General features: G+C 52.7%; 9 protein-coding genes across 9 annotated transcripts; 4 read left to right on the forward strand and 5 right to left on the reverse strand.

Annotated features, from left to right (window-relative positions):
- Positions 1-166: 166 nt before the first annotated feature.
- Positions 167-2057, reverse strand: LRP88_10577 (uncharacterized protein; the record flags this gene model as incomplete). Its single annotated transcript, XM_083247033.1, has 5 exons — positions 167-268; positions 325-558; positions 615-1387; positions 1503-1613; positions 1973-2057. The coding sequence occupies 5 exons, from the start codon at positions 2055-2057 to the stop codon at positions 167-169; spliced, it is 1305 nt and encodes a 434-aa protein (XP_083098146.1).
- Positions 2058-3622: 1565 nt separating this feature from the next.
- On the forward strand, positions 3623-4492 carry LRP88_10578 (beta-lactamase-like protein; the record flags this gene model as incomplete). The annotated part of the gene is made up of 1 exon (XM_083247034.1): positions 3623-4492. One exon carries the CDS (start codon positions 3623-3625, stop codon positions 4490-4492), a length of 870 nt encoding a protein of 289 aa, XP_083098147.1.
- Positions 4493-7808: 3316 nt separating this feature from the next.
- On the forward strand, positions 7809-9805 carry LRP88_10579 (Ytp1 family protein; the record flags this gene model as incomplete). Its single annotated transcript, XM_083247035.1, has 5 exons — positions 7809-8052; positions 8122-8780; positions 8832-9137; positions 9206-9589; positions 9641-9805. 5 exons carry the CDS (start codon positions 7809-7811, stop codon positions 9803-9805), a joined length of 1758 nt encoding a protein of 585 aa, XP_083098148.1.
- Positions 9806-10234: 429 nt separating this feature from the next.
- On the reverse strand, positions 10235-10465 carry LRP88_10580 (ribosome-assembly protein 3-domain-containing protein; the record flags this gene model as incomplete). The annotated part of the gene is made up of 1 exon (XM_083247036.1): positions 10235-10465. One exon carries the CDS (start codon positions 10463-10465, stop codon positions 10235-10237), a length of 231 nt encoding a protein of 76 aa, XP_083098149.1.
- A 726-nt stretch (positions 10466-11191) lies between these two features.
- On the reverse strand, positions 11192-12762 carry LRP88_10581 (putative N6-adenine methyltransferase-domain-containing protein; the record flags this gene model as incomplete). Its single annotated transcript, XM_083247037.1, has 9 exons — positions 11192-11290; positions 11339-11674; positions 11723-11881; positions 11932-12073; positions 12132-12223; positions 12279-12373; positions 12443-12505; positions 12559-12572; positions 12635-12762. 9 exons carry the CDS (start codon positions 12760-12762, stop codon positions 11192-11194), a joined length of 1128 nt encoding a protein of 375 aa, XP_083098150.1.
- A 513-nt stretch (positions 12763-13275) lies between these two features.
- On the forward strand, positions 13276-14566 carry LRP88_10582 (proteasome regulatory particle lid subunit RPN9; the record flags this gene model as incomplete). Its single annotated transcript, XM_083247038.1, has 3 exons — positions 13276-13543; positions 13613-13848; positions 13925-14566. 3 exons carry the CDS (start codon positions 13276-13278, stop codon positions 14564-14566), a joined length of 1146 nt encoding a protein of 381 aa, XP_083098151.1.
- Positions 14567-14990: 424 nt separating this feature from the next.
- On the reverse strand, positions 14991-17160 carry LRP88_10583 (GPI-anchor transamidase subunit GAA1; the record flags this gene model as incomplete). The annotated part of the gene is made up of 5 exons (XM_083247039.1): positions 14991-15452; positions 15503-16323; positions 16380-16618; positions 16684-16933; positions 17139-17160. 5 exons carry the CDS (start codon positions 17158-17160, stop codon positions 14991-14993), a joined length of 1794 nt encoding a protein of 597 aa, XP_083098152.1.
- A 1021-nt stretch (positions 17161-18181) lies between these two features.
- On the forward strand, positions 18182-18597 carry LRP88_10584 (uncharacterized protein; the record flags this gene model as incomplete). Its single annotated transcript, XM_083247040.1, has 2 exons — positions 18182-18212; positions 18272-18597. 2 exons carry the CDS (start codon positions 18182-18184, stop codon positions 18595-18597), a joined length of 357 nt encoding a protein of 118 aa, XP_083098153.1.
- An 818-nt stretch (positions 18598-19415) lies between these two features.
- On the reverse strand, positions 19416-20157 carry LRP88_10585 (putative rhomboid protease RBD2; the record flags this gene model as incomplete). Its single annotated transcript, XM_083247041.1, has 4 exons — positions 19416-19630; positions 19681-19868; positions 19932-20013; positions 20067-20157. 4 exons carry the CDS (start codon positions 20155-20157, stop codon positions 19416-19418), a joined length of 576 nt encoding a protein of 191 aa, XP_083098154.1.
- Positions 20158-21437: the final 1280 nt, after the last annotated feature.

Below are 21437 nucleotides of genomic sequence, written 5' to 3' on the forward strand. Positions count from 1 at the left end.
ATGCATCCCACTCCGGGCATCTGCCTTTGTTTTCCTCCCCCAGTGAGCCTGCCATCCATGCCCGTTGACGCCGGTCCAGTGCTTCCAATTTCAATTTCCATCAATGATCCCCTTGGCCTCGCCCGGTGCTCACACCTGCTCCCTGCCCCCTTACTGTAGCACAGGGTTAGGCGAGGGAGCGGATGATGTAGAAGAGCAGATAGGCCTGAGCGCCGAGTACATCAGACAAACTAGCCAGCTCAACCTTGTGGTCATTGAACTTGAACCACTGATACCACATGTTAGCACGCCGCTAAACCGCCCTGGAAGAATAGTTATGCCTACCTGATCACCAACCCGGCAGTACGATGTGTAGTGGCCGGTATCGATCTCGCCGACATGGACCACAACACTGAGGAGATCGTAGGTGCATGATCGTTCTAGCTCGAAGTTTTCGCGACTGTCACGACTGCGGGCACGATTCGTGTAGGGCAGCATGTTCAGCTGCAGCGGGAATCGCACCTCGTTGCTGACCTTGGAGGCTGCCCTGTCATGTCTTCCATGCCTATATTCAAAGCGCTTCGAGACCATTAGTTTCGTCCAGTTGGTCAAGCCACTCCAGTAGACCAACTCACCTTTAGTTGTATTGATAGAACATTCGGCAAACGCTTGATACTGGTGTGTCGCTTTGCTTGCTGGATCGAGCTGCAGTTGTTGCAGCGATACTCGCACTTGTCATACTTGATGTACTCTTCGTCCAGGCAGTCTTGTAAAGTCAGCGATGGCTTCTTGAGACCCGTCTTCTTAATTCGTTTTTGAACCACATTCTCGAGGCCCAGGCTTAGGTCTAGGAAGGACTGAATGGAATTGCTCTGTCCCGAGCAGTTCTGGCATGTGGTTGTAGTTTGCATCTTGCCGTAAAAGGTCTGGTGCATGATGCAGTTGCAGCTGTGCTCGCTGCCAATCTCAGGCTTCTTGCCGTCGCCATTGCGCTCGTGAAGTTCCTCAGCCAGGAACTGGAAGAACTCGTGAGCATCTTGTTCTTTGGTGGTTACCAGATTCTCGAAGGCCTTCTTCTCAGAAATCCAGAACCCCGACAAGATGTTAGCGGCCGTGTAGCCGTTGGTGTTCTCGAGGGCATAGAAATCCTGGAACATATCGTCCATGGCACAGCTCAAGCAGTGAGGGACCTGGCAATCGTGGTGGCCATCACTGAGGTAAAAGTTACGGAGGAGGGGGTTATGGAGGAAGCTTTGGAGGACAACGTTTTGGTAGCAAGTGGCGCCAGCGTTGTAGATGCCGCGAAGGCCGTTAGCGCGACAGGAGGCGGTTGTGGTATTGTTGGTGATGTATCGAGGGTCATCCTTAATGGAGTCCTGGAAGAGCTCATCATGCTTCCTCTTGCGACCTGAGCAATCGTCAGTCATGCTGTAGAATTCGTTGCTGAGCAGTGTCAAGCAGCCGAGACCAGACAATGCCGGTTTGGCAAAGTTGCCTGTACGGCCATGTCATTTGGTACTTACCAGAGAAAGACCCGGTTCCTATCTTTCGCACTCGGAGCTCCTCCAATGTGGGATCCCAAACAAAGTCATCGCATATCTGACAGTAGAGGGAGCCACTTCGGGAGTCGACGTCTGCGACTGGTTAGCAGGGCGGGTGTTGTCAAGTGGTCAAGAGCCACCAACAGAAGCGATGTTGTTTCTTAGTTCCATGCTTCAATCGATCGTCTTCGGATACGGTCGTGGGACATTGCAGGCAGAGGTAGTTGGATGTGAGAGTCGTGATGGGCCGTCCGTCCTGGGTCGTCGAGGTCTGTGGGATGATGGGGGTCGAATCGAAGATGCCGCGGAGAATCAGCTTGTAGTGTGTGATGGAGCTGTTCATGACCTCTTGGCCTTGGGTCAAGAGAAGTTGTACATGCTCTAGAGATCAGTTAGACGAGAAAAGAAGGCAACGCGACGCCGGGGAATCGCTGGAGAGAAGGGGATCGTACCACAGCCGAACATTGGCGACCCCGGGACCGGGGACTTGACCTTGAAGTTCTTAGGCGACGCGGGTGTTGTCGGCCGGGCAGACATGATGAGGGATTGAGTTGGGTGGCCTCAGAGCTCTGCTTGTGGACGAGTGAAGCTCGAGAGGATGCAGCGGTGCCGGCGGCCGCTGGAGGAACGGGGCTCGATTCGGGGGATGAAAGGATAGGCGAGCGATCCGACGACAATGACCAGAGCGAAAGTATGTCCCAGGAAGTCGGGCGACCGAAAGGGGAAGTATTATGATCGATCAGGCTCGCTGTCAAGAATCTCGTTGATTGTCGATCGAGGGTGTGAGAGGCGGGCGAGGCTGAAGGATGCAAGGCACAGCAGAGCACAGCACAGCACACGCGCTAAGCCGAACGTCGGACAAGCCGTGCGTGTCGGTCAAGAGATGGAAGAAGTAATTGTTGAATTAAATAAACAGACAAGAAATTAAGAGTTAGATAAAAGATGGGAGCCGATTCGCGCCTTGAGAGATGAAGCAAAAAATGTCGACAAGGCTCGGCGCAAGTCGTTTTGGATCTCTTGTCGCTTCTTGAATGAATAGAATAAATGGGATTGGAAAGAAGCCACTGAAGACAGGGAGCGAGAGATGAGGTGCGGGTGTTTGTTTGGTGGAGTACGTACCTTCCGGGGGTAAATTAGCAGGCAAGGTACAATCGTGGCGGCCTTTGCCTCGTGAAAAAAACCCAATCAGCTGCATCATGCAGGCCGATAAGATAAGCAGCCAGCTTCCATCGTCACGACGGTGTTGAATCTTCATGGATAAATTACCCGTTGCAGCAATCAGTATTGTTTGTCTGGAAACATTGGGATATGTCCATCAAGCACAAACTCCAATGACCGACTGCTTTGTCATTTGCTCAAATGATGCCCTCCACGGACCATCATGGGATGATGTGATGCTCTCTAGGTAATCCTGTACTAGCCCCTATATTTTTAGCGCTCGCTTGTCAGCCGCTATCACGACACTGTGGCATCCTCCCATGTTGATGAATGACAGCGAAGGATGCTTGAAACCGACATTTTGACATTGATCAGGCACAACGTTGCACCTTTGCTACCGTAAATATGCATAAAGCGAAAACTCTAACAAGCGATGGGGTTGGTTTCCGGTGGATTTCGCCAGGAAGATGATGCTATTCATAAGCTCCTGCACTGACGAGTAATGTGCAACATCATTCATGGTTATTAAGCTCCTCATGAGGAGAACCACTTTGGGCCGAGGCTTTCCAGTTCTTTCCTCGTGGCATTGGACAGACACTGCCGAGATCTCCAAATGCCGAATGACGACAGCCACGCTTTTACCAGTAAAATAGCCAAATCCAACAAACAACTCACCATTCTTCTTCCTTCATCTTCACCATCCCTTGTTGCTCTTTGTCCCTAGGCGCGTCTCCCTTCGGCTTCGCTTTCGGTCCCGCTCTGGCTCTTCCGATTTCTCCACACAATCTATAGAACCCCCGGCTCCGATCTCCGGCTTCCGGATCCGGACCCCTCCCGATTTTACGCCGGGTTTGCTCCGGACCTTCTTTTTTCACGGTCCTAGACTCCGAATCAGGTCCCGGTGCAACGCTCGCCCGACCCTGACACGATCCATTACCCGCATCATGGCAACACAACTCATCGCCCTCCCAGCCGTAGAGCGCCTCAGTCCCGCCTGTATCCGCATCCTGGGCGGCAACCCGGGCAAGTTCACCCTCCAAGACACAAACACATACCTCCTCGGCACTGGCCGCCGGCGCCTCCTCATCGACACGGGCGAGGGCCGTAACGCCTGGATCACGTCCATCCGTGACACCCTCCAGCAGGAGAACGCCACCATCGACGCCGCGCTCATCACGCACTGGCATCATGACCATACGGGCGGCATCAAGGACCTCTTGAGCATCTCGCCGCAGACAAAGATCTACAAGCACACCCCGGAGGAGGGACAGTTCGCGATCGAGCATGGGCAGCGGTTCGAGGTTGATGGTGCTACCCTGACGGCGGCGTATACACCAGGGCACACCAAAGATCATGTTGTTTTCGTCATGGATGAGGAGGATGCCATGTTTACGGCTGACAATGTGCTCGGCCAAGGAACGGCGGTTTTTGAAGACCTAGCGACATATCTACGGAGCCTCGAAGAGATGAAGACGCTCTTCAAGGGCAGGGCATACCCCGGCCACGGCCCTGTCATCGAGCACGGCCCAGCCAAGATTGCCGAGTACATCGCCCACCGACGTCAACGGGAAGAGCAGGTCATCCAGACGCTGGGACTCGGGCCTGGAGAGGTCAAGACAAATGTCGCCGAGCTGAGGTCGACGTGGACGGCCATGGAGTTGGTCAAGGTCATCTATAAGGAGGTGCCAGAGACTCTCCACCCTGCGGCCTGCGGTGGTGTGTTGCAGATCCTGGGGAAGTTGGAGGGGGAAGGCCGGGTGGCCCGTGACGGAGATGGATGGCGTTTGTTGGGTGAAGGGCGTCCTTCTTTATAAACATGTAGAGGGTGTGAGGTGATGATTACTGCCACACACAATTCATTAGTCCGATTGCTATTCCCGGTAAGCTTTGAAATTTAAATCCGCGTTTTCCGAAAAATCCATCATCGTCGAAAGCCGCATCTGCCTCGGAAGTATGGGATCCTTTCTTGGATGGAAGCGGTTTGCCGTGCCAAGACACGGCGAGCGACTTCGGCAACTTCGGATCTCTCTCGACTTCACCGCGTCCTTGACCTTTGCAGCAACACCCGGCAAACAAGAAAAACAAGCTGCATGTGCTTAGCGAACGAACGAAAACCATGGCGGGGACTCACACAACCCCTGCTCATCCACGATGCAATGCCAGAGCTAAGGCAGCCACTTTGGAGGAGCCGGGAATGGCGGTCTCTGATAGACGCCGCGGGCTTGAATGATCTACAGCACGGGGCACTTTGTGTGTAACTCGTCTTCTGACCGTTGATGCCCGAGCTAGCGGCCGCTGTAATTCATCCTCGGGATAGAGTCATGTTGCCCTTTTGCACAATGGCATGGATCGAGAGGTTACGCGGCAAACAAGCCTGCAATGTCGTCACACGTCACATACATGATGTCCTCGGTGAACAGTCAGTCATCCCCAAGCAACCTGGGTAATATGCAACAGCCAGCGAACCGATTTCTCCTCGTAGGATCATACGACTATGGCCTTGTCATCGGGTTCATCAGTGTTTCTGCGCGGGAACCGAGATTGGCGTTGAAGGATCACGATCTGCTTCGCTTCATCCAACACGGATGTCTCGGAGTGCTTCGTCCTGCGGCCACGGAGGTCCATGGACGACCGCATTGATAATTGCAGTTAAACCCTTGCTGATGAATTCTTGGCAGAGACGGTCCATCTTTCCGTGCTATCCTCGAGGATAAAGCCAAAAATTTCCGCATCGAATGGGTTCCCATGCCTTTGACAGCCTTGTTGGTGTTTGAGTGGGGAAAACCATCGGCGATTTCGAAATACGCGAGGTCAAGGCGGGTTGACGAGAGAGCCGCATCCACTTCCCGTGAGAGCTTCATCCCTTCCAATTGCTTGCTTAGTGATTATGTCTAGTTTGTCAGCCAACGTTGAACAATCACCCACTGGTCTTTGTCACAATACTGTGATATAATTGTCAGCACTCAAAGAGAAGCGTAGAGATGCCCCCAAGTGGGGAGGGCGCAATGTATTGCCGGTCCCCCAAGCTACCTACCTTACATATCGACATGGCATTAGGTCTCTCTTTCTACATTTGGGCTCATGCGTTTTCTTTGTATCCCATGCTCAGGAAACCGGGGTGGGATAGGGTTGGTGAGATTTCGGAAAGATAATGCATGCTTGGTCAAAAGGTGTGTGCCGGTCACTCACGACTGCTGATCAAGGGTCCCCGCCTCCGAACAAAGACCCTGGCGTTTTTGAGTCATACGGTTGTAATGGGTGTTTCCTGTCTGGGTGTTTTTCGTGTCCTGTGACTCGTGAAATGGCGGTTTGGTAGTGTTGAAGGAGGTGGGACCGTTTTTTCGTTCATGGAAGTATCTGACCGGAATCATCGGGGTATCGGAGATAATATGGGCGCGTTGTTCGATGGGTGAAAGGCACGTTGCCAAGGTTATGGTCCTGGTTTTTCCTCCATCACCTCTTGGCCATCGGGGCCCGGGACTTAAGCCATCCGTGGTGACTTTGTTTTCTTGACCGCCGTGTGTAAGTGAAGCTGTCACGCATTATCATGCGTACCTCTGTAGGAATACGCTGCACACGTGTGTAGACGTAAGGCGTCTACGTTATTCTTTCGTCAGCCCTAACGTCTTCTCTAATGGCTGCCCGACGTCATATTCAGCCTTATCGCGGACATAATCGCTTTTTGCCTCTCTGTGTGGTCGTCAATTAGAGTTACTCAGAGGGAACAGGACGGAATGGTCGGCCGCTTTTTGCTGTGGATCCACGTCCCGCCCGGGGCCCGTGGAACCCTAGATCCCGGACACAGCAGAACAGCCAAGTCACGCCGCTCTTCGACATGCCTAAGCGGGAGAGAAGCTGTCGGCACTGGATCCAAGCCCAGCCGGCATGTCGACTCCTGCCGCTGATGACGTGCGAGCAGGCGTATCTCAATACGCTGGCATCTAGATAAACAGGTCGCCAAGGGGTCGGTGCCTGAAGGTCGTCGTCACTGTCAGTCGTCACCAGCTTGTAAAAGGAAGGCCAAGACACGGACAAGGGAAGCAATATAAGTTATTTTTCGGTTCTGGATTCTGTGAAAATGTCCGTGGGTGCTCCGTCTTCCGTCCCGTCGGATCCGGGTGGTGGGGGGAGTGGTTGGTAGACGAGCAAGCCACCGAAGCAACGGTGCCCAGGAGCCAAGCACGCCCTTTGACCTTTGTGAAAGCACTGTTTGCGGCGAGTACTGTATGTCTTTGTCGAGTGCATGTACCATGTACAGTACTTGCTAGGCGGTATAGGTACGGAGTCGGCATTCAGCAGTGCTTCAGTTGGGGATACTATAAGCTAGCCAAGACAAGAGACACTCTGATCAGTGATATGAGATGTCAACTTTCACTCGTACGAGCTCCTCACTTACAATACCATGTAAGAGGTCTCAAAGCTACAACTCTCTCTCATCTTGGGGCGTGTACTGTGACTGCATGACAGGAACCCACCGCGTCGATCCATCGATGATGTCGTTCTCACACGAGTTCGACAAGAGGTACCTACGGCCAGAGCCGAATAGCTGTCATCTGAGAGGGTACTACCCGTCAATGTACCGTAACCATAGCAAGTTCCCCATTTGCTGGCAGCCAACATGCCGAGCTACAGCCCACCCACCATCAAGTTCTCTCTCCCCCACCGGCCGGCCCCATCCTCCACCATGAGCTCCCTTCCCGCCCGCCGGCTTACCGTACCGTGGTTCTGCTACTTTTTTTCTCAAGCTCCCCTTTGAAGCAATTCGGATGCCCCGGATGGTCTCTTCTTCTTGGCCCTCCATTCTATGCCAACCCTGGCCCTCAATGGCTTCTTTGCTCAAGAATAAAAAGCCCACACCCCTCGCCGATTCGGCCCGGCGAGAGCTCCCTCCACTCTGCCGTACTTCCTTGAAATAGCTTCGAGCGCGTCGCATTGCCGTAAACCTGTGTCTACCGTCTCTTTTTACCTGTCGCCTGTAACAATTCTAGTCGCCAGAGAGTGCTGTTCGACTAATACTGGCCTGCGATCGGTTTCCTTGAAGCTGGTGTGCTCTCGACCTCCGTCTTTGTCGTGCGCGCACCAACAGAGCTCCGAATAGCAAAGAGATTCGACTATATCGAGTAATTCATAATGATTCCAGCAAATACGCTATCGCGCTCTGCGGGCGCAGCCCTCTTCGCGCTTCTCCCGGTCGTCCTGGCGCATGGCGACGAGGGACACGACATGGGCGACATGGACATGAGCCATGCCTCCGACAAGCCCAAAGACGCCTCGGAATACCCAGACACTTACTTTTCCCACCCCGATCATGTCGGTGTCATCTACGCCCACATTGCCCTGATGATCCTCTCCTGGGTCTTTGTCCTCCCCGTCGGTAAGCTTAAGCCTACGAGGCCCGCTGCTACTCACAAGCTTTGCGCCAGCCACTGACGCATCTATACAGCCGTCGTCCTTTCTCTGGCGAGATCGCGCTTCACTGTGCCTGCGCAGTTCGTATTCCTGGCCTCCAATGCCCTGGGGCTGCTCCTGGGCGTCATCTACAACGCCCAGACCCCTGACCTCTACCCAAACAATGCGCACCACAAGATTGGCTGGATCGCGACCTGGGTTGTCTCGGCGCAGGTTCTCATCAGCCTTGTGGGATGGGTCGCCGGAGTATTGCGAGGGGATGCCAAGAAGACGAGCAGTGACAGACAGGCCTTTCTCCCAGTGCCGACTGAAGCTCCTAGCCACAACGGTTTCCGACTCCCCGAGGGTTACCTCGCTGACAGCCCCTATCGACACTCCGGTGACAGTGGTCAGGGAACAGAGCGCAACACTGCTTCGCTCCGAAGCAGCTCTGTTTCGACCCTCGATGGCTTGGAGGACTCTCCCCTCGAGAGCCCAAGAAAGGAGTACGAGGAAGACGACGACGGTGACCTCGAGGCCATGTCTCTCTCCTCTCCGGCTACCAAGGGCGCCTTCGCTCGTCATGCTTCCAAGGTCGTTGCTTCTCGCGTGTGGAAGTATCTCAACATTGGACGACAGGTCATTGATCGCATTATCCTCCCCTTCGGCTTCATCGCGCTGGCGACAGGTGTAGCTACTTTCGGTCGCTTCTTTGTAAGTCGCCCCTTCGGTATCCACTTACACTCTCTAACACACCATTAATAGGAAGGAGAAAACGTCTTCAACGGCCTCGCGCATTGGATCAAGGGCGGCGTCTTCTTCTGGCTGGGCGTCTTCACCCTGGGTCGTTGGTCTGGCAGCTTCGGCGAGCTTGGCTGGGCATGGAACGTTCGCCCCAAGAAGGGGTCGCAAAAGTGGCGACCTTCTGCCGAGTTTGTCGAGAGCTTCCTCATCTTCTTCTATGGCTCTACCAACATCTTCCTTGAGCACCTTGGCGGCTGGGGAGGTGCTTGGACTGCCCAGGACATGGAGCACATCTCCATCACGGTCCTGTTTATCGGTGGCGGCATGGTAAGTCTCGATCCTGCGCAGGCTTTAGCAGAGATCTTGAAAGCTCAGGGACTGACAATTTGTTCCAGTGCGGAATGCTCGTCGAGTCTACTCGAATTCGCGATCTCCTCAACACAACCGTCGAAGACATCGAGCCGATGCACCCCTACACCGACGAAGAAGCAGATGAACAAAGGGCACCCGAGACCTACGAGTTCTCCCTCAACCCCATTCCTGCTTTGGTCATCCTTCTACTGGGCATCATGATGAGCTCGCACAAGCAGCACACCATGATCTCGAGCATGGTCCACAAGCAATGGGGCAACCTGCTTCTCGGAGCTTCGCTTGCTCGAGGTCTTACGTACATCCTCATGTTCCTCAAGCCGCCCAAGTCGATTCTCCCATCCCGACCTCCCACCGAGCTCCTTGCTTCGTTCGGCTTGATCTCTGGAGGCATCATCTTCATGGCAAGCGTAAGTGCACTCTGCCCCTATCCTACTGAGACAACAGCTGACCCAGAGCAGAGTTCCGACACGGTTGAAGGAATGATCCACTACGACCTAGACGCCATGTTCATGTACACCGTCACCATGGGCCTGGTCGGACTGCTGATGGCCTGGATCGTCATCGTCCTGGCCATCAAGGGCTGGGCTGTGCGGCTGGAGCGACGCCGCTCCCAGGCGGCTTAAACACAAACACTGTTGATTGATATCAAGTCTTGCATTATTTGGAGTGTGCAGGAGTTGCATAGATACCTAGTTGATTGCATCGTGGTGCGCTTTTGTCGCTGCGATGAGTCTGCTTTGAGATACCCTTGATGAAATAACGGCCTTTGATCGCAACCTGAACTCCTTTATTTTCCCTAATGGTTCTATTTGTCGTGAAATGATTGAATCTTGTCGATGCTGAGAGAATTGCTGGTCCTGGCTGACGTGTGTTGGCCCTGGCGGTTTGTGGTGTTGATGTGAGGCGAGACAAAGCATTAACACCGTCTTTGGTCTCCTCGTGAGGCATTCAACATGAGCCTCCATTCCGACTTTGTCCATTAAATCGGTCGCGTGCCAATTCGGTAGCGTAAGTGGACAGTGGCCTTGTTGGCTTCACTTCACCACTTAAACTCAAGCATCTCCATCCTTGCTCTTCGACCCATCGACAACTCTCTTCTGATCCTCCGCCGAAAAAAGCCCCGCACCCTGCTGAAGGGCATGAACCAGAAAGGGAATCGAGTCAGCCTTGAAGTCCTCTGCGTTGCGGACCTTGTCGAGGTCCTCCGAGAGCTCCTGCGTGGCTCGCTGGAGGTAGTAGGATGTGAACTCGGCAGAAGCCTGGTTGTTGGGCTTGGAAGACATTTTTTGGAGTTTGACGTGGTCTGTGAGTAATCCCGATTTATTGGCTGGGCTCAAGATTGTGCTGTGGTTTTGGATACCGAGGGTGGTGGTGTTGAAGGGTTGGTGTAATTCATGAGAGCAAAGCTTGAAGGAGAGGTTTGCAGACAGTGTATATACACGCAGAGTGTGGTGAGCGCACTGTACACTTACACCTCCATGCTACCTTGGGAGGTCACTTCCTACAGGTAGAGATGAGCAGTTCACCTCAAGAAATATAGGCTCTATTGATCATTTGCATACATAAACGACTTTGTAATGTTCTTGCAGTTGGAACAACACTACGAATCCCTGGATGTCATGAAAAATCATCAACCTATCCCTACCTTTGGCTCAACACACTTCAACTCTAGAAAGCCGAGATAGCTTCCCTAGTCGACCCCCAATCGACCTTTCTCAGTTGATTCCCATCCATCTCGAGGGTGATCGCACTTTAGGAATCTTCCTGGGATGTCAATCTGTGGCATGGGGCATAACAAAGCGACATTACTCCAAAAACCTCATCTGACACGGAGACATATCTCAACCAAAAGAAAAGCTGTACAATTGTTTGAACTCGCACACTCTCTAGTCTATGCGGTCCTATATACGCGGACTATTGTCGGCCTGTCCGCTCAGCAGCCTCCCAACTGCCCAAAGTTACCACTTCCCTCTCCAGCATTCAAAAGACCAAAGCTCGATTCCTTTTCTTTACAACTCATCCAAGACGTGGATGTACTTCTTCTCTTCCCGCTTCTCCTTCTCCGTCGCAGGGGGGAGATCGTAGAAGTTTTGGCTTCGGAATCCTTGCTAGAGGGGTGTCAGCTATAGTCCTGAGACTCCAACTGGGTCACTCACTAGGTAGTGGTAGGTAAAGTTGGCAATGTCACCGGGCTCGATTCCAAGATCCTTGAAAGTCTTGGCCTCAGGGTCAATGACCTGGTCCATGTACTCTCGCTCAACCTCATCGGCTGACAGGGTATGCCACCAGAGCACCTTGTTCAGGATCTCAGCAACGGGCTTCAGGATGGCCTTGGGAACGTTGATGTGTCGTCGCTGCTTGTAGATTTCCTTGTCCACCAGGTCGGCAATCTCGCGCATGCTGTACTGCTTGGGTCCGTAAAGCTCGAAAGTCTGTCCGGCGGTTGTGTCGTCGTAGAAGATCTTCTCGAGGGCGGCTCCGAGATCAATTGACTATCACAGTCAGTACTATTTCATATCCGCCAAGACTCTGTCACCTACGTGAACGGGGTAGAACTTCTCCTGCATGTTGTTGGAGGTGAAGAGGTTGGTCACACCAGCCAGCTTGAGCAGAAGGTTGTCCTCGAAACCGAAGATGGGGGCGGGTCGGACGATGGTGGTCTCGGGGAACAGTTCCCGGGCGATCTCCTCAGCTCGGCCCTGATATGCTTGTCAATAACCTTCCCTCGTTGAAGCAGCAGTCGAAGTACCTTGGTGCGGTAGAACTCGGAGGCGGACTGGGAGTTGGCGCTGTGGGACGAAACGTGGATGTATCGGTCGACATCGTACTTGGCAACGGCCTCGACAATTCGCTCGGTTCCTTCAATGTGAACATCCTCCAGAGAAAAGTTCCTGATGCCAGCTTAGCTTCCTTGCTCGCCCTCGTGCTCGTCCTCTCGAAGAAACATACTTGGTCGGGTAATCACGGCCAATCAGGTTGAAAACGGCATCCGAGTGCCTGACGCTGGCCTCGATCGAAGGGGTGTTTCGAAGGTCGTGCTCCTAAAGGCGAGAGTTATAGCGGGGCTATGGTCGAGATCGAAGGGATTGGACATACGACAAAGACGACGCGGCCGAGATCTCCGGTGACCTTGAGGTGACGCTTGGTCATCTCCTCACGGTAGGGAATGACGACGGTGCATCCCTGACGAGCTAGTAGCAATGGTTAGTCTTTGTGCCGTCCCTTTCCCCCATCAAGTCATAGAGGCCGGGCCTTCTCACCAAGACGGTTCACAATGTATCGTCCCAGCTGGCCGGTTGCGCCAAATACCGTAACAGTGTGGCCTGGTTGTCAATCGTCAGCGTCGTTCATGGGCATCGTGGCTCGGTCGTCGCACCTCCAAGGGATGAACTAAATAGAGGCAAGCATCAGCAACATGTTTCAAAGGGCCAATGGATCGCGGTTGGGCTCACCGGCCACCCTCGACTCGGATGATGGGCTTCCCGGTTCGGGTAATAGAGATGTCGGAGAGGAATCGCTTGCCCATGACATTGAGGGCGACATTGCGAGCCGACCGTGCGGCAAACAGGGGCGAAACCATGGTTGCGATTATACAGATTGCGTGGGAAGACGCTGCTGTGCCTCGCAATTGGCCGTGGATCGTCTCGTCTTCACAGCAGCAATGTTTGGTGATGCTGGGCAAGGTAGAGCCTCGGGGAACGCTATTTCCAGGTCATGTGATGGGTCAATGAAATCTTGCAGCTCGTTATTGGCTAGCGGGATTCCAAGGGAAGAATGGGTCCGTGCGTCTTCGAGTGTTGCGACACCAGGCTGCCTGGCAGCCTCATTGATGAGCTAAGGACCTCCCTCCAACTCCACAGAAGCAACTATCAACCTTGAACAAACACCCCAAACCGACCAACTTGCTCTGGCTGCCTAGAACGGCACTGTCATCATCACGAAAGAAATACCCCGACTGCCACGCCGATTTTCAGGGAAGAACTCGTGCCGATCCGGAACCAAAAGCTCGAGATCTCAAGGTGCAAGCTAGCTATTGTTGCTGTGCTCACCATCCACACGTCCCAACCCACCAACTCCTACACATCCCGCCATCATGAGCGCCGACGCCATCCCCGATTTCCTCGCCGAGCAGCGTGATGAAGCTCCCGAGGAGCTCCAGCCCCTCATCCTCGACTTTGAGAACTACTGGGAGCGGAAGCTCTGGCACCAGCTCACCGAGGCTCTCGTCGAGTTCTTTAGCCATCCCGGGAGCGCCCCCAAGCGGCTAGTCTTCTACAGAGTCTTCATCCTCAAATTTGCCGACAAGATCAACCAGCTCAAGCTCGTGGAACTGGCGTTGAAGGCGGCGACAGAATGTGATGGTAAGGTTCCCTGCTGTGTACCCCTCCGAAGCCGGCGCTGTGCTAACCCATGATGTCTTTGAACTACAGAGGATGAGGAGCGTTTGGAATTCCTGCAATCGGTCGCCAAGAAGGTCGACAACGAGAACTCGCAAGATGCATATGTTTTTGCCCTGGTTGCTGTTGCTCGGGCGAAGCTCGACCTTGAGGAGCTAGACAGTGCACGAAAGGATCTCGACACCGCCGAGAGGATACTGGACTCCTTCGATTCCGTCGAGAACATTGTCCATGCCTCATTTTACGACGCCAATGCCACCTACTACCAGGTATGTTCACTTCCTGGGAACCCATGACCACGGTGTCACAATATTGATGTCCGAACCCCCACTAACCCCTCCACAGCTCAAGATGGACTTCTCCAACTACTACCGCACTGCCCTCCTCTACCTTGCCTGCATCGATGTCGCCTCCCTCTCTCCCAAGGAGAGATACAAGCGGGCCTACCACCTCAGCATCGCTGCCCTGGTCTCTACCAGCATCTACAACTTTGGAGAGCTGCTCCTCCATCCTATCCTCGATGTTCTTGCCAAGAGCGAGCACGCTTGGATGCGCGAGCTTCTTTTCGCTTTCAACCGCGGAGATCTTGCGGCCTACGAGAGACTTTCTGATCGTGTCGAGTCTAACAAGCTCCTGAGCAGCAACTCTACCCACCTCCGCCAGAAGATCTACCTCTCTGCTCTCACCGAGGCTGTCTTCCGTCGCCCCCCTCATGACCGAACCATGACCTTTGCTACCATCGCCCAGGAGACTAAGGTTCGACCACAGGAGATTGAGCATCTCATCATGAAGGCTCTGAGCCTAGGTCTGCTCCGGGGTACTATCGACCAGGTCGATGGCGTGGCGCACATTACCTGGGTTCAACCCAAGGTATTGGATATGAAGCAGATTGCCGCCATGCGCCAGCGACTCCTCGACTGGGACTCGAGCGTCAACCAACTCGGCAACTGGATCGAGTCGGCTGGCAAGGACGTGTGGGCTGCATAGACAAGAAGATGAGTGAAGACGGCGTGGCATGAGGGCAACAAAACGAACCCCTGTACAGTAGACAGATAGAAACATCTATGTGGGCAGCTGATGATCCCGCCCAGAGGACAACTATTAATCATACGAGTCCATCTCATGTCATGAGTTTCTGTTACTCGGGGTCCCTCTCTCTCCTTGTGTTTCCCTTCTTAAACTACTTCAAGTGAAGATCGCCCTGCAGAGTTCCACTGGCGTTTGGCCACCTTTCGGGGGCAATAACCATAACTCACTCAACCACAGACAAATAGATACTCCAATAACAGTAAATCTTGAAACTAGCTAGTCTATATGTGATGCCAGTAGTTTATGAGTATAGATCATCCCTTCAGGGCTCTAGGTGTTGACTCTCTGCGACATATCTTACACAAACCAAATCCCAACCACTCTACACCAAAACCTCTCCAAGGACGTTGATCATGCCCACGAGCCAAGCAGGCCACCACAAACACCAAACCACCACAGGTGTATACATGCCCCATACGTTCCAGCCAAAGCTCGCCTCGCTCAGCAGGTCGGTAATACTGATTCCCCAAGCCTGAGCCGCGACGTACACTACTGTAGATGGCGCCACGATGTTGAGCAGGCCAGCCAGAGACCATCGCAGGACAGGGTTCTTGACAGGTTGGACGAAGCTAAGTGGGCTGGCTAGGAGGCCAACGAGGAAGGCGAGGGAGAAGTTGAGAGTGGCGAGGGTGGAGAGGCACATGCCCAGGACAAGAAGAGAGAAGGACTTGGTGATCTGGAAGTGCTGCTGGGTGGGCTTGGAGAAGATTGAGAGGAGGCGGGAGATGACAAAGGGGATGACGGCTGAGACGACAGAGAAGATGGCAAAGGCAGGTGAAAGTAGCTATGAGCTGTCAGCGTCGTATCCCTGAAAATCGGCAAAGCAATACTTACGCCAGCAGGAAGATGGTTAAAGGTGTAAAGAGGCACAGCCGGGAGAGCATGGCAGATGGCGACAATGACAAGCGGCAAGAAGAGATCCCTTCCAGACTGCGCAGTCTCAGTGGCTGAAGCAGATCCCTTGGCCTCCTTGGGCTTCTGCCCTGCTGTCGATGACTGGCCGCTCTTGACCCAGAGGGAGATGGCCATGATGGTAAAGTTGGCAGCCAACAGCATGGCGCTGGGCAGATAAGTACCGATACTAACAAACCGGTCTGTCTGCATCAACAGGTAGAAGAAGAAGCTCTGGTGCAGATGCTCGAGGAGATTGTTCAGACTTCGGAACGAACCCTCGACGAGACGACCCATACCCATATCATCATGCCATCCCTCACCATAGGGCTGCAGTGTTACAGCATCGACGTGGTAAGGAATGAAGCTACTATGGGCACCGGCCGCGTAGCCAAGTCCCTGGTTGAGCATACCACGCAGCATGGTCTGCAGACGATCGGGGTAGCTCCCCTTGTGCTGTGTCATCTCCTGGATGGTGGTGGGGATACCCATCTGACCGCCGCCGATGTTAACGATGGAGTTGATGAGATCGAGGTTAGGCAACTGTCCATTGACACCATCATAGATGATGTGCACCGCCTTGAATCTCTCCTCTTGAGGATAGTCAATGGCGATAGCACCCTGCAGAGCCCCGGACTTGAGAGGCAGAGGTGCCACGAGGTCAGGGTTGTGAGCATCGTGGTATGCGTCAACCCAAGCTTGGGTGCCGGTCTTGCTGTCTGGGGGGACAACAAGGATAATATCCTTAGACCAGAGCGACCATCCTATCTCGGTATGTCAGTTTCCTCGTCCCCATGCCTTCAGAGAGATGTAGACGCACGCTTAAAGTAACGGACCAGGGTCAAAGCCAAGGACACGCCATTGCGGTTGAGCTGCTCCTCGATAGTCTTCCACGCAGCAACCAAGACAATTGCCTCGGTTGCATCACCACGAGGAGCTTGGAGGATAGCGTAAAGATTCTGCCCGGAATATTCGTGGCCCGCCGAGTGATACGTGTAGTTCTGACGGCCAACCTTCAGGCCAACGCCCGTGAGGATCTCATCGAGTCTATCGTTAATCCTGCCAATCCCAAGGCCATTAGCGCCCGTCCTAATTCAAGTTTGCATCGGAAACGAATAACGCACTCGTAGTTGCTCTTGCCCACCACATCATCGACCTCATGACGATACGCGCGCAAGATGTTCTGTTCACTCCCTCCAAAGTATGTATGCACCTGCCCCGGCAGCAGCGCGTTCTCCGAAATGTACGTCCGTCGCGAGTATTCGTTAAGAGGAAGAAGAAACAGCCAGACGACGCCGATCGCGATGCAAAGGAAGGACAGGTAAGGGGGAAGCTTCAAGATTCGAGGATCGCGACGCAGCGAGAACGCCGATGCTAAAGAACGGGTCAGCCGGAGTCCACGGGTATAATTCAGCGCAATATCAGAGCTTGGAGGAGCTTCTCACAGAGTAACCGCGACATGGCTTGGCAGAGGTTTCGCGCGATGAGCGACTTGGTCGTCTCAATCCTCCAACTTGTCGTTCAAGTTCAAGATCCAATCCAGTGAATGCAACTGCATCCCGTAAATCGAGGTACGTACCTTTTCCGGACAGCTCACCCATCTCCAGAATGGCCCGCCGTGGCCAGGGGGGGAAGGCTCGGCCGGGTGCCTGCATGTCCGGCGGGGCGGCCTATGCATATACCGGGGGCTGAGGCTCAAGTGGGAGTCTGAACTAAAGGCAACGGATTGTCTTGATTCTATCAGATTATCAATACTTTGACATTTATTTTCGTATTTTGGAGTTCCTTAGAAGCAGAAGTGCATATAATCACATCCCTCCCTAGTTTCAATGGCCGTATTACCCTCGTTCAGCGCCCACACGTCAGTTCCAAGTGAGATGGTTATGACAGACACCCAAACTCATGATGAACAGTCGTGGTTTGTGCCAAAGAGTCGCAAGGTTCCGTTTTTAATGCGCGTTTGTCTCCATGTGTGCTAGAGAGCTTCAATGGTGTGTTAAAAGCAGTCTACAACAGCTGGTATACTCTAATGCTTGTGTTGGGATGTGGAAATGAGGCGAATGCTTCCATTGCTTGCTTGTAGAAAACACTCTTTAATCAACCATGATGCTGGAGTATTCTATACATAAACCATGGCAACAATAAACGCTGCTAAGTACTTTTGTCTGGTTCGTGTTTCTTCTTGCGGTGTCTGCCGTTCCTTCTTTCTTCCCAGTTCTTCTTGTTTCGCATCGTTCCTAGCACAACGGGCTTCATCTTTGCTGTATTTTATGCCACAGGCGTAAGAGTTACCATACTCTCAATCGTCATCCTTTGGAACGCAAACATATTTGCTACTGCCAGTGTTGGCCTGTTTTTCGACTGTGATTCACTGTCCCCTGGCAACGCCCAACTACATAAGGTCACCAGTGGTGCAGAAACTTGAACCTTTCACTCTCTCCTCGATCACTCTCCTTGAACCTCAAAGAATTTTTGCCTCTCACACCTGGAGGCACACCATAAGCAAGCGAACTACATCACAGTGAGTCAAGCAGTGACCCTCTCGCCTGATATTAGATGTACTGGATGGATGAACAGGAGTCGCTGATTCAACACAAAACGCGCAGGCAACCAAGACGCAAAATGGCGACAGAGGGCGCTTCTACCTCCAAATGTAAGAGTCTACCCCCAAGCAGGCATAAACGAAACACTGTACTAACGACGGGTGAACAGCGATCAACGATATGTTGAACGATGTCCGCAAGGCCGCAGCTCAGGTCAAAGATAGCAAGGCCAAGGGGGAGAATGTCAGCGAGGCCCAGGCGAGACTGCTCGAAGCTGTAAACGACCTAGCCCGAGAGCGAGACGCACTACAGACGCCCGAACAGCCGGCAGCAGAAACCAATGCAGAATTAAGCGAGGATCAACTCGAGTGGCTGCAGAGAGTTGGGAGGTTGGTTGAAAGGGAGAAGAGGAACACTACTGAGCCTCGAGGACAAGTTTTGCTCGAGGAGGTCATGAAGGCACCCGGCTACTCCAAGGCGGAGAAAGAGGGTTAACTGTCATGCGTACTGGGAACGAATGAGTGGCTAGGCAACACAGTAATGTGCCTCCATGGAAGATGAAACTGATCAGTAGCCATGAGATAGAACGGTCAGACAGTCGTTGAGAGGCTGAAATACTCTGTTCTTCATTGCAAAAGGGCGCCAGTATAAGACACCACCGTCCTAATATCAGAGGATAGTTGTAGTCGTGAAGCTGAACCGCAACGAGACATAATGAGAAGAAGAAGGTTGCTCAGACAGAAGGCAGGTATATTTAGGCCGACCACTACTCAACATCTTCGTTATTGAATGACTTCTAGCCCACCCAGTTTGAGACTTGATTATATAAATAGGTCTTGACCTCTTAGATATGCGAAACCGCCAAGCAACCTATGATATCTGTCGTGTCCCCCAAAACGACCATCAACTCAGACTCCCTCATTCGTGAGAGTCGATTCCACAACACACTAAGAGCACAGCAAGACAGCAATGAGATGACAAAACGCGATGCTAATCATAATTGAGCAGATGCCATACATCTTCGAATTAGAGCTCCTGTTTCTATAATCTTCAATCCCAACCAAGACTCTGGTTTTACCCACGCTTGCTATCCAAGACGGCCCGCAACAACATAGAGAAGGCGGCCACCTTAAATCATCCATTCATTCCTTCGTTTTTGATCGCCACGCCAAGCCCGGATTAAAAAAGATGCCCAAGAATAACCCCCCTTTTCTATAGTACAAATAAGAGGAAAACGAGAAATACGCAACCAGCGCCGTTGTACTAGTACACAGCCACAAAACAGGAAAGCGCACAGTTTCATACGCCCTTGCTCAAGGTCCGAGACGCTGAGTCGTGCCCACAAGCTCCGTTGCGGCGCTTCCACTAGGGCCGGGGCGGTTGGTCGTGGGGAGCACGCCAAACCGGCCATATGTCGTCTTATCGATGCTGACGTAGTGAGGCAGAATCTTGAGCAGGTTAAGTCGCTTCTCGATCCATCGGAGCGCCCACTCAGGAGGAGCAAGGAACTTGACGTAGCCGAAGCCAGCTATGAAGTCAGTTAGCATCAGATTTGCTACACGTGAGGAGGAGACTTACCGACGTATCCGATACCCACACCGCACAAGTGGCCAAGAAGACTTGTCCTGGGTACCAATGCCGCCACCACCAAGCACATAATCAGGGGAGTTGTCCACGTGGGAATGTGTACAGTGCCAATGACGAAGTGAGGGTTGGCCTTGTAGGTTCGAATGGACTCCATGGCAAGCAAGACAAATACCCACAAGCTATGATATGCTTATTAGTCATGTTTCTCGCACGTAGACGATGTCAGGGTTGTATAATCTCACCTCGCTCCCAGTATCGAATTATTCGCTCGGAAAACACATCGCTCGATGATCACGTAGAGGACGGCAGGGATCGACGTCAAAGCTATGACCAGCAATTAGCAAAAGTTCCAGCACCGAGAAGGAACTGTAGCTTACGCCCAAAGAACAATGCGACCGTAGTCAAAGTTCCGTGCTCGTTCTCGAATCGTTCCATCAAAGGCGTCAGGGCCAAGACATTAAGGATCATATGGATGAAATTGAGGTGTATTAAGGGAAACGTCGAAAGTCGATATGCTAATTCACAAGCTGCGTTAGCGTTACACAGGAGAAACGGACGTTCTAAAGCTTGCCTGAAGTGACGCTGATCTGGTCAGGGATGAGGGCGCCCCATTCTCGCAAGTCCCATACTGATTGCACCGAGGCAATCCAAGCTGCGACAATGACAAGAACCATAAGCCGGGTGAAAAGCGGCAGTCGTGACACGTAGGATCGCGCTCGCAACGTGTTAAAGTTTTGAAGTCGAGGCCGCATGTTTTCGCGATTCGCGCTGCACGGAGCAGCCGGGCGGTCTTCGCTGAGGCGGATAGGGCGGAATCGAGGGAGGAGGAATGAGCGGCTGGGAAAGAGACACCCTCGGATAGGAAGAGAAGCTGAAACGGAGTAATTCGAACCACACCTCGACCCAGCAACCTGAATATCGCAATAGTCCAAGTTTGACGATGCGATGGCCAAGTGAAACTGGACAGCAGGTCCCTTGATGATTGATGAACATGGGGTGGCTGATTTAGGCTTATCAGCACGTGACAGTCCTTGCGCCCCGGCCGCTGACTAACTTGATTAAGATTTGGTGGTGCAGATCCCAAATGACGTATCTCGCAGAGAGACCAAGGAGTCCGCGAGTGACGAGCATGATGAGTGCATCCTAAGCCTTGAGAAAGATCATAAAATAACATCAAAGGCTATGAGAAGATTACCTCATTTTATGATGGTTTGCTCTCTTATTTTCAATGAGTTTACATAGATACTCATCCTAAATTAAGGAGATATGTGAGAAGTTGAGAGGAGAGCTCTGTCGTTCGTATTGTGTCCGGTATGCCCGTCTGGCGGCCTCAATGGGCACTGCAGAGGCACGAACATTGTGGCATTCGGCCTTCATAGATGATGCACCATCCGCTTGGGCTCAAGGTAGAGGGAGTCGGGTCGCAAGGCCATCTCATAATGGGCTTCAGCATCTAAGTGGCCGTGGAGCATCTAGGGGATAGATAAGCGCCTCACAAGTCCCTTGCGCCTCATCCGCAAGCTATGCATGTAACACAACATCGAATCCTTGCGACTATAAGAGCAACATCACAGAGCATATCAGAACAATGCTTTAACAGTTTTGATTTTGTACAACCTAGAAAATCAAGGCTATTCCGTTCCAATGAGGTGTAAAAGTAAAACATGGGCGAGCGACAGTGTAAAACCGACACCGTTCGTCAATCAGCCCCTCTACTGTCTGCTCTCAAAAAACCAAACCCCAGAGAG

The sequence above is a fragment of the Fusarium phalaenopsidis genome, assembly GCF_050370095.1.
Source record: "Fusarium phalaenopsidis strain FUZ10S chromosome Unknown contig_32304, whole genome shotgun sequence".
NCBI lineage: Eukaryota > Fungi > Ascomycota > Sordariomycetes > Hypocreales > Nectriaceae > Fusarium > Fusarium phalaenopsidis.